At 45.7% G+C, this 12128-nt stretch overlaps 1 protein-coding gene across 1 annotated transcript in view; it reads right to left on the bottom strand.

The window, feature by feature from the left end:
• Window positions 1-12128, bottom strand: part of dlg2 (discs, large homolog 2) — a 239301-nt gene that overhangs the window by 25963 nt on the left and 201210 nt on the right. Inside the window, exon 15 of the mRNA XM_079282881.1 lies at window positions 6340-6442. Coding sequence (XP_079139007.1) covers window positions 6340-6442 — 103 coding nt within the window. The remainder of the gene's footprint in view (window positions 1-6339; window positions 6443-12128) is intronic.

The raw sequence follows: 12128 nt of genomic DNA, 5'->3' as shown, positions 1-12128 counted from the left end.
TGCAACATGTGATAAATGTTGTGAAATGGTGGTGGTTAACTTTGTAACATGGTTAATGTTGTAACATGGCTAACGTTGTGAAACGGTGGTGGTTGACATTGTAACACGTGGTTAGAGTTGTGAAATGGTGGTGTTAAAGTTGCAACACATGGTTAGAGTTGTGAAACGGTGGCAGTTAACGTTGCAACACATGGTTAGAGTTGTGAAACGCTGGCAGTTAACGTAACTAGGGTTGCACAGTGTATCGATACTAAAAAGGTACCGCGGTACCTGTACGTTAGAAACGATACGATTTGCATATTTTTAGTATCGATACCTTATTAAAATAGCGCGCGATCAGAGCGCACTCGCTGCTCCGCTCCGTGTCATGCTGCCTGCAGGCATTGACTGCAAGGGGGCAGGGCTGCCCAGCGCTCACAGAGAGTGATCACAGGGGAGACATGCAGGAGCTTTTCCCGACTGTCCTCGGCTTGTTGAAAAACAAGATGCCAGAAGTATCATCTGGAAGTACTTTGGCTATATTGCAGACAGTGAAGAAAAGCCCACTGACCTACAGAGACCCGTCTGCAAAACGTGTTTCAAAGCCACAGACCAAGTGAGGCAACACGTCTAACATGGCAAAGCACCTTTCAGACAGACACCCCGAACTTTTCAAAGAGTTCAAAGAACGACGGGTAAGCAAATGTGATTATAAACATGAACACCCCCAAGCTCACCCATAGACAGCTAACACGAGTAGCCTTAGCCTAGTTTGACAACAAGCAGTGGTGTATAAAGTACTCAAAAGCCATACTTGAGTAAAAGTAAAGATACCTTACTGGAAAACTACTCCAGTAAAAGTAAAAAGTCACCTATTAGAATACTACTTGAGTAAAAGTCTTAAAGTATCTGATATTTATTGTACTTAAGTACAAAAGTACTTAAGTGTCAAAAGTAATTTTCTGATATTAAATGTACATCACAACCTGAACATTAAATGAACATCATAACCTGTTCATTGAAAGTAAAAGTACAAGTAAATGCTGTTAATAAAAAAGCAAAGGGTCAGAATTGTGAGAATGATGAAGTTTATTCTTTTAAGTGCTGTGGCACCATGACCAAGGACATGGAGCTGTGTTGAATATAATTGGGTTGGCTGTGATCCATCCAGGAGCAACAATGTTCAACATAATATATTGTACATAAGTATACTTTTGCATCTACGATGAACTTATCATCATAATTCTCCGAAAAGCAGTGCGTTTATAAGTATGCTCATTAGACTAGAGGATGTAGAGGGCAAATGCATAATATTATGTTCAGCAAAACATATCCACTTGATGGTCAGTGTTTAGAGAAAGGACACCTGCCTTGTAAACTCCTATGGGCCTGATTTGAACACAATAGACAAAGGTTTTGCTCAAGCTGAATCTGCAATTGGGCGACTGCTACCATCATAACTCCATCTGATCATCCACAAAATGACTCAAATATCAAAACATGATCAATACTAAAGCAGCACCGAAAGTAACAACCCAGTCATTACTTGAAACTGAACAATGTCCTGTTCATCTTCAAAAGAAGTTGGTTTTCAAAAATACGAGAATTCAGCCTCGCTCTTCTTGGGCTGAAGACTAGTCCTGCGATGCTAAATAGCCTTTCACAGGCCGCTGAGGCAGGTAGAGGTGTGTTCAGCGTCACAGACAGCTTGCGCACTGCTGCGAAGGATTTCCCTAATGCTAACACTAATGCTAACGCTAACGCTAATGCTGCGCTCTCTCGGCTCCCGTCAATCATATGGTGTGGTGGCTAGCTATAGCTAACGTTAGCCAACTAGTGCTGCACAACTGTCAACACTTCCTCAGCTCACTAACTCTCTAGCGATCCACGGGTGTTGGTCTTCGTCACCACCGTAGTTTGTTGCGGGAGTAGCAGGTGCTTCCATTTCTGCTTCCATCATGAAATCAGTCATCGTAGAGTGGAATTATACTCATGTAGTCGCCCGCTAGCTTATAGCATGTAGCATCCTGGGAATAAAAACACCGCAGCTTTGAGAGCACTTGTTTGCAATTGTGCATTAACGTGATGAACCAATGATTTAACTTGCTGCTAGGACCACTGATTCACCAAACCTGCTTGCTTGCAGTCTGTGTTCCACCACAGTCCCAGACGCTGCTCTCATGATTCATTTTGTTTCTAAAGATAGATTTGATTTTGTAGCGAGTAACGAAGGTTTCAGGGGAAATGTATCGGAGTAAAAGTACCGGTTTTCTTTGCAAAATGTAGTGAAGTAAAAGTAAAAGTCAACAGAAATATAAGTAGTAAAGTAAAGTACAGATACCCAAAAAAAGTACTTAAGTACAGTAACGAAGTATTTCTACTTCGTTACAATACACCACTGACAACAAGCCTATATGATCATGAGGTCACAATGCACACAAACGTGTACTAAATGAAACACAATTGATGCAAAATGGCTACATGCTGGTGGAGCCTGAGGGTGGATCTTGAGCTAATTATTTTTATTTTTAGTTAAGGAAAAATAATTATTCCATGAATTAAGATATAACATGAAGTGAAAATATCAAACTCACTATGCAAGTAAATTAAGCATTGTTTATCCACCCACTCCCACAGACAGTCAGACAGATGCCAGCAGAGTCAGCAGCAATCATGGCACCATGTAATTTTCATTAATATCTTGCTGTAGGCTAACACCAACATTAATGCCATTTGTTAAGTGTTCAAAAAGCTGGGCAGGAACAAGCTGGTAAAAAAGGGAACCGTACAGATGTTTTATTTATTACTAATTTAGATAAATATACCAGTATCGTATCGTATTTGTGGTATTGTATCGAATTCTGGCATCATATCGAAGTCATCATTTTGGTATCGTGACAACCCTAGTTGTAACACGTGGTTAGAGTTGTGAAATGGTGGCGGTTACGTTGTAACAGCTGTTTGGTTAAGGCAGGGGTCGGCAACCTTTTCTATCCAAAGAGCCATTTTGCTCTATTTTCCACCAATTCGTCTGGAGCCGCAAAAGCTATTTGATATCACAGCTTATAAAGTTGTATATATAGTTATATTATATGTACAAAAACTAGTTTGTTGTATTTATGAAAATATAGAACAAGAATAAAAACAATTCTTGACATCTTACTGCAATTTTACCTGTTATAACAATATCAAACGTTTATGAAGAGGTGACACAGAGGTGAAAGTAACAACCCAGTCATTACTTGAAACTGAAAAATGTCCTGTTCATCTCCAAAAGAAGTTGGTTTTCAAAAATACGAGAATTCAGCCTCGCTCTTCTTGGGCTGAAGACTAGTCCTGCGATGCTAAATAGCCTTTCACAGGCCGCTGAGGCAGGTAGAGGTGTGTTCAGCGTCACAGACAGCTTGCGCACTGCTGCGAAGGATTTCCCTAATGCTAACGCTAATGCTAACGCTAACGCTAATGCTGCGCTCTCTCGGCTCCCGTCAATCATATGGTGTGGTGGCTAGCTATAGCTAACGTTAGCCAACTCGTGCTGCACAACTGTCAACACTTCCTCAGCTCACTAACTCTCTAGCGATCCACGGGTGTTGGTCTTCGTCACCACCGTAGTTTGTTGCGGGAGTAGCAGGTGCTTCCATTTCTGCTTCCATCATGAAATCAGTCATCGTAGAGTGGAATTATACTCATGTAGTCGCCCGCTAGCTTATAGCATGTAGCATCCTGGGAATAAAAACACCGCAGCTTTGAGAGCACTTGTTTGCAATTGTGCATTAACGTGATGAACCAATGATTTAACTTGCTGCTAGGACCACTGATTCACCAAACCTGCTTGCTTGCAGTCTGTGTTCCACCACAGTCCCAGACGCTGCTCTCATGATTCATTTTGTTTCTAAAGATAGATTTGATTTTGTAGCGAGTAACGAAGGTTTCAGGGGAAATGTATCGGAGTAAAAGTACCGGTTTTCTTTGCAAAATGTAGTGAAGTAAAAGTAAAAGTCAACAGAAATATAAGTAGTAAAGTAAAGTACAGATACCCAAAAAAAGTACTTAAGTACAGTAACGAAGTATTTCTACTTCGTTACTATACACCACTGACAACAAGCCTATATGATCATGAGGTCACAATGCACACAAACGTGTACTAAATGAAACACAATTGATGCAAAATGGCTACATGCTGGTGGAGCCTGAGGGTGGATCTTGAGCTAATTATTTTTATTTTTAGTTAAGGAAAAATAATTATTCCATGAATTAAGATATAACATGAAGTGAAAATATCAAACTCACTATGCAAGTAAATTAAGCATTGTTTATCCACCCACTCCCACAGACAGTCAGACAGATGCCAGCAGAGTCAGCAGCAATCATGGCACCATGTAATTTTCATTAATATCTTGCTGTAGGCTAACACCAACATTAATGTCATTTGTTAAGTGTTCAAAAAGCTGGGCAGGAACAAGCTGGTAAAAAAGGGAACCGTACAGATGTTTTATTTATTACTAATTTAGATAAATATACCAGTATCGTATCGTATTTGTGGTATTGTATCGAATTCTGGCATCATATCGAAGTCATCATTTTGGTATCGTGACAACCCTAGTTGTAACACGTGGTTAGAGTTGTGAAATGGTGGCGGTTACGTTGTAACAGCTGTTTGGTTAAGGCAGGGGTCGGCAACCTTTTCTATCCAAAGAGCCATTTTGCTCTATTTTCCACCAATTCGTCTGGAGCCGCAAAAGCTATTTGATATCACAGCTTATAAAGTTGTATATATAGTTATATTATATGTACAAAAACTAGTTTGTTGTATTTATGAAAATATAGAACAAGAATAAAAACAATTCTTGACATCTTACTGCAATTTTACCTGTTATAACAATATCAAACTTTTATGAAGAGGTGACTTGTTTATTTGGATTTATCCATTGATAGTTTACCGAGGGCTGGGGTCTGAAAATCATGATTAGCTGTTCGCGTTCGCAGGGAAAAGCGCTTGACAGGGGTAGAGGATTTAACTGCCTGTGGGAATAATTAACATATAAGATTCTGTTCGTTCTTGCTTATAAATTATATTCTCTCTGAACATGTTTCTCTTTTTGGAGAGCGTCATGCGAGATATCTTCTTTGATCAGCGCAATTTCCCTGCTCTTCTTTCTATTTCCTCGTCTCAGCCCCGTGTGTCACGGTGTGTGTAAACCTCGCTCGAGTCAGGAAACTTGTCCGAATACTCATATTTGATTGGCTGAGCTGCATCACCTGATGTGATTTGCAATGCATTGGTCGGTGTGTTTCCTGCACCGCCGAACAAGTGCCGTAACGGCTGAATAAGAGGCGCCTTAAGCACAACGTCCCCGGATTTGGGGGCTCAGCACCCCTGAAAATATTGTTTGGAAAATGGCCTTATTCTTCGGTAATGTTGTGGATTTGTACATTTTGTTTTACCGGATTAAACAGCAACGTATGGGCAACTCTATCATATAAGTCACTTTTTACACACTCCAAACACAACTATAGACTACTGCACCAGAGGAACATACCTGGGTGTTAACAGGATCAGGTTGTGATCGGACCTGCCAAGCGGGGGTAGGGCAGTGGCACTGTATGCATCCTTAGCATTAGCATACAGTAGATCCAGAGTTGTATTGTTCAGAGTGGGGCAGTAAACATACTGGTGTACTTAGTTATGGTTAGAAAAAGAAGAATGGTTTGGCTTAAAATAAGTGCGCTTGTAACGTAACATAAGCTGTGGACGTAATGTTTGTAGCTTGGTGTCACATGGTGTAAGCTAAAAATGACTCAACTTTTGGTTTCACATGGGACGTAAACGTAACTCTTCAGTAAAAGTAATTTTAAAAAGTGCTTGTTTGACCCGTCCACCACAAGTCCCTCACACCCTTAGCGGACTTCTTTTGTTATTTATACTGCGTTTGTTTCTCTGAGCTCTACCAATGACACTGATGGGTTTACATTGGAGTTAGTAGAAAGCCTTGTGCATCCTATACAGACTATAAAGGGTGCCTTGTGCATCGGGATCAGACGCTGAGGGCCAATGCCCAAGCGTCGGTACTTAATGGGCTGGGAGTTTGACAGGGCTAAATAAATAAAGTGTGGTCAATGTTTGTCCCTTTGTCCTCTGTCAAAAACAGATTTTGTGATTTGAATTATTCTTACACAGCCTTCACCATATTTGAACAGATAATTATGGGAGATGCTTTTATTGTGCCTGTAAATATATTATAGTAATGTGTAAATTAAGTTATTACTGAAACATAAGGTCAGCCATCACTTGGCCTGATTTAAACCACATCACTCGGTGTGTATTGAGACCTTCATTGTCCTGTGTCTGTGCTGACTCACCTTCTGGTCTGTACTGGGCAATGATGGTGACCACCTGTCCAGCTCCCTTCAGTGCTGCTGCTGCTTGTTCATGTGTTGCTCCTCGTAAGTCAATGCCATTTACCTGTGTTAACAACAAGGAACATTCACAGGATAAGTTTGGTGGAATTTCTGTTTCATTAAACTCAGACACTACAATGACCTGTAGCACAAATGAAGACACTTGACTTTATACAACACCAGTGCAAATACATGGTAACCTTCAATGGAACGACACTTAACAGTAGGTACATGTTTCCTTCTTTTTTTTTGTCCATTTGAGCCTATGTCTCGTATCTAACAGTGCTAACAAAGTTATAGCTATTTTATGATTTAATTATTTTTCATAAATACACTACATGTTGTCAAGAAGAGTTGACCTCTCAGAGCTGCCTCGGTAACATGTCGACACATTCAAGGGAGAGAAGTCAGGCTATAAGAGCGCAAAGCATATATTCAACGTTGAAGTGTAATCAAACAGATAAAATGTATGAATAAATATAACGAAATGTTCTAATCAATTGTGTAACAAATGTTTAACTGCATAGAAGTGATTTAAACAAATGTAATGAATGTTTCTGTGTGTTCTGTGGAGCTGAGATAGATGTATTGGGCAAGTATTGGGCAAGAATGACATTGCTGTAATCAAGACCAGATGTTGGGTGTAGTCAAGAGAAAGATCTAGAAACTGATGTAATAGTTGAGTCATACAGGCAATGTTCGGCTTAACGCCCTTTCCAGAGGGAGGGGGGATGAGTAATGGACCAAACAGGTGGGGGCTGATCACAGCCCATATGAGGAATATAAGGACATGCTTGCAAAGAGCAAGCTGGGATTTCATCGCGGATGCCGTACCAAGCGCATCGGAAGAAGATACTAAAGCCTGCAGCTGATGTATTGAGGACTTCGTCTCTGTTCACGGAAAAGAGACCTCTGTTCGTGGACATTGAGATTAAAAGACGAAGGTTCTAACTCTCCCCACCGCTCGCCTCTTAACATCTGGACAACTGAGAAAGCCGCAGCTGCCTGAGAAAGACTTTGTACTGAGTTTTGAGAACAGCTGAACGGGCTCCGTTGCGGAGCGGGAGGATCGAGGGTCCGGCCGGACCTTCGCTCCTAACAACTCCAAAAGAACTCTTTTCATCGCACCATTGGACATCCAGCTCTAACCGAGCCGTCTCGGCAACTAAAACTAATGAGTATAATCGAAGAAGATAATTAAATTGACTAATCATGTGTAGTGACATTTTATGTGAGCTGTAGCTGTAACCCCTGCAAACTAACTAAATATAACCTGCAATAAATATCTAATCTGCATTTAAAGTGAAATCCTCAAGTGCATTAATTTGCCGAAGTAGTAAAGAGTTCCTCGTGACAGTAAAAAGTTAAAGCTATTGTATGTCTAACAACTGAGTTCTGAAAGGTTATCCTAGAGACCGAATCCACTTAACAATCCCTTACGGTTTTAGCAAGAATTAATCCTAGCCGTTAAAACCTAACCTGGCATTTACCAAGAGCGCGGATCCATAAGAGGGAAGCTGCCATAACCGACGCGACTGGTGGGAGCGCCCGGGGCCAGGACTGGTCTCTCGGCCGAGCGCGCTCTGACCGGAGGAAGCAGGGTAGACGTCGGGAGTAAAGGCAGTTAGCGGAGCCAGGCGAGTTCCCTCGCCAGAACACCAGCTCGAGAATCTTTTAATAGAGAGCTGAGTCAGTAATTAGCCCCGTATCGGGCCAGAAGTACCCAGGATCTAACACGTGGCGCCCAACGTGGGGCTCGACGGAAAAGGAGTACGTTGAGTCTAAAAGAAGAACCCCGGCAGCTAAGAGAAGCTGTCGTTCGTGTACGAAAAGACCTGAGGTGAGGCGTTGTGGTAGAAAGCAAAGCTGCCCAAGCCTCGAAGAGTCCGATTGCGAAGACATCCACGAATCGAAGCTGTGTGTGGTATTTACAGGCCAACACAGGAGAATCCGCGGGCGACGGGGAGCATCGACCAGACTCGCCCGACCTGTAGAGGGACCAGAGCCTGATCCCATCCCTTCCTCAACGCGCGACGAGAGGCTTTGGGAGGAAGGCGACTCGAGACAACAAAGACAAAGACAAAGTCCAAGATGGAAGCATCGCCCGGAGGATCCGATAGCGGCGGAGGCGACCCAGCGGTACGAGCCAACGGCCCTGATGGAGGAAGCGCCACCGGACAGCAGAGAGGACCCGACGGCGACGGAGGCAGCCCGCAGACGGCGACGCCTCAGCAGAGCGAGCCAGTGACATCGCCCCTGGACCAGGCAACAGATGACAGCCCGGACCAGCAGAAGGACGACGCTGGACCACACGGAGCGACATCGGGAGTACAGACACCGACACCGGCTCCAAGAGGCAGAAGCAACGTCCAACATCAGATCATCCTGAATGGCAAGGGATGGGACACCTGGGACAAATCTATTCAAAAACACCTACTCGTGCTGCATGATAAAGCAGATAGAGCGAAGGTGGGAGAAGAAGTAAAAAAGAATTGCGAAAGGGAGGGGGGTTATCTTGCTCCCCTCACCCATAAGTCCGGAATGGTGGCGGCAGTGGTGGGGTGTGCAGGACCCCCCTCAGGCAAGAAGAAAGTGGGAGAGTGGCTACACTGGTGGCTAGTAGTAATGAGGGTTATTAAAGGAAAAATAGTCACCATTATTAGCCCGTCAAAAGAATACGACTCAGTCGTGAAGATGCTCGCCGCAGAAATCGGAGCAGGGGCAGTGACTATAAAGCAGAAAGTGATAGCCACCGCCCGCTATAAAGAAAATAAAAAAGAGCAAGACGCAATAGCGGCATACATAGCCACCAACCTAAGTTATACTGAGGAGACCGGCGACGATCAGCACAGCACCCAAGGGACCGAGGTGTACACGGACTCCTCTACGGAGGCGTCCTCGGAAGCCGAAGCGGAAGACGAACAGGACAGTGGCAAAGACGAGGAGATCTCAGAGGAGGACGAAGTGGGGGAAGACTCAAAACTGAACGAGAGCGACGAGTACCAACTGCTCCCGCCCTCCATGGGATCCGGGACTCCCGCTGCCACTGCAGTACGCACGATCCTGAAGGACTACAACGGCCCAGAGCCGAGGCGGCCCCAGAAAGCTAAGGGTAAGACCAGACATGTTCACTCCCCGAACCCAGAAGAGCATCTTCAAAAGTTGAAAAAGATGCCCGAGGGGACCAAAAAATATGCGAACCAGACAGGGTTAACCGCATATAACCACTTCGGAGAGCCTTGGGACATAGACAGCCATGGACTGGTTGTCTTAACCAACTCACATCTAAAGCCTCATATCTCCCGGTTCAGAAAGAATCTGGTAAGAGAGGCAGGCAGCCTCTACAAAGAAGAACTTGAGGGGCGCCTCCACGGATGTAGACAGAGACAGGAGGAGGTGGTGGTTACGAGCGGCGGAGCATCAAGCCATTTTGCGGTGCTACACGTACCGATCGAAAGATATGAAGATGGCGAAGATCAGGACACTTATCGGGACAGCATAGAGGAGGCATTAGAAAAAGGTGTCACCCGAGCAAGCGAATTGTCCTTCAAAAGAGTCGTTATATGTAACGACGGCGCCAGGTCCGGCAACCTACCATGGGAGGTAGCAGAAGAAGCGGCAATGAGGATTCTGCACCTCCTGATGAACGCTCCCCACGGGTGGAACAACATCCGCGAGTTGGTGTTGGTCACCTCGGTGGCCCAATACCAAGAGAGAAAAGAGAGAATACTGAGACCCCTCTTCAAAACGGAGGGGCCAAACAACTGGAGGGCAGGACCGCCGGAATACGAGGACGAGAACGCCCCAGTTGCGAAAGCAGTTCTGCCACGGCTCCCGCAATCAGCAAGATTGAAGAAAGAAACCAGGACCGAGCAGAGGAGCTACGAGGAATCAACACCCGGTCCTTCAGCACGAGAGGAGCGACGTCCACAGGTCAGCTCAAGCCAGGAAAAACCACAAAAGGAAAGAAGAACTCCAATCCCCTCTCCCCGGACAGTAGCGGTGCAGACAGAAGAGGAAACCCCCGTGCCAACCAAACCTCCACGGAGGATCCTCAGCCCAGCAGAGTCCGTCGGCCTGCAGACAATGCGCTACTCCGGAGGAGGAGAAGCGCCCATGATAAGGTTCGAAAGTCCAGGCGGGACCAGGGAAAGTCCCAGGACTCCACAGAGAACACCAGAACCAGTTCAGCCGGCCTCGCCGTCAGCAGAACCAGAACGAGAGGCGCAGGAAGAAGCCGCAGATGTAAGTTCAGATGAAGAAGAAACAGCGCCAAGCCTGACCTCCATCGAATACGATGCTCCAGGAGGAATGACCGACCTGAGAATAGGAAGCAGAAAAGGCAAGAAGAACGCGCTGCCCCTAGTTTCAGTGTGCACGGCTTCGCTGAAATTCCCCCGAGACGATCGTTACGGGCCCATGACCACCAAAGACGGAAGAAAAGCCTATGCTCCAGAGGTCGGTCAAACCAGTTATGATGTTCCAGAAATATGGCTGCACGACCTCGAAGGAATGAAAGGAACAATGGTCTACGCGACAAAAAGAGAATGGGCGAATTTTCTAATGACCCCGACCTACGGCTCCCTCGCAACAGCCACGGAGCTGACGGGTAACTTTCGCACAGGCTTTGTGACAATCGTGTACGACGTCATGTTGCGACGCCTGAAGAAAGCAGCCTACAAGCTGGCAGCGGAGGAAGACAAAGAGCGGAGGCAAGACATCTCGGACACCGAGGACGAACAGCCACCTCCAGGGCAGAGCCTCGCACGAAGCAGCTGCCTCGCCACCGCTGAAGAAAATGACTGCATAACAAAGATGCAGGCTTCCACCCAGAGCTTTGGTGAGTTCAAAAAGATCAAGGCGATGGTGACAAACCGAGACCCAAAAGAATCGGTGCAAGAATATCTGACACAGAAATGGCTTATGGTAAAAGCCAGTTCCACAAACGATGAGGCGAAAAGATTGTGGCTAGCTCATGTGACGGACCAACCGATGGGTCCCGAAGAAACCGCGGAACAGCACTACCGAAGATTAGTGTTGGAAGACTGCGAAGACGAGGAGTCACACATCGACAAGGCAAGAAAAAGCTTAGACAAAGGGCAAACTCTCACCCAGGCATGGTACGCCTTGCGACAGGCGATTCCGCCGGACAGAAGTGTGCAAGTCCTTAGGAAGCTGACAAAGGGCCTAATGAATGACATCGATTTTGTGACCCTAAACATCAACAAAAGTACCACAGAGCAAATCCAAGAAACAGTAAGAAAGTGGGATTTGAAGAAAAAACACTTGGAGGATAAAAGAGAAAAAGGAAACCAGCCGAAGCCGCCGGCTCCCAGGCCCTCGTATGACAACGCACGGCCCACCGAGGGACCCGGTCCTTCACAGACACAGAGAAGGCAGTCGGGAGGACTCCAGAGGAGTCCACAAAACTACGAGCGTGAGCCAGGATTCCGGAGGGGTTCTCAAGGCTACCAAGGCTACCCGCGAGAGCAAGGACCTCAGAGGGGTCCACAAGGCAACCAGAGGGAGCAGGGAGCTCCAAGGCAAGAAGGCTTCCAGAGGCAGGGCGTTTACCACAGGGCCCAGCCGGATCAACAACAGGAGGGGCCACGGCCCCCACCAGCCAACAAGAGCGGTTTTCTCTCTACCGAGGATTACAACAAGCTGACGACAGAACAGAAACAGGCCCTTCGTGCCTCCCGCATGGAAGCTGGGAGCGAAGGGCAGAGAAAGTAATGGCTAAGCGGGCG

The sequence above is a fragment of the Melanostigma gelatinosum genome (assembly GCF_949748355.1).
Source record: "Melanostigma gelatinosum genome assembly, chromosome: 14".
NCBI lineage: Eukaryota > Metazoa > Chordata > Actinopteri > Perciformes > Zoarcidae > Melanostigma > Melanostigma gelatinosum.
The sequence above is the reverse complement of the archived record's forward strand: the minus strand, read 5'-3'. Positions and strand labels throughout refer to the sequence as shown.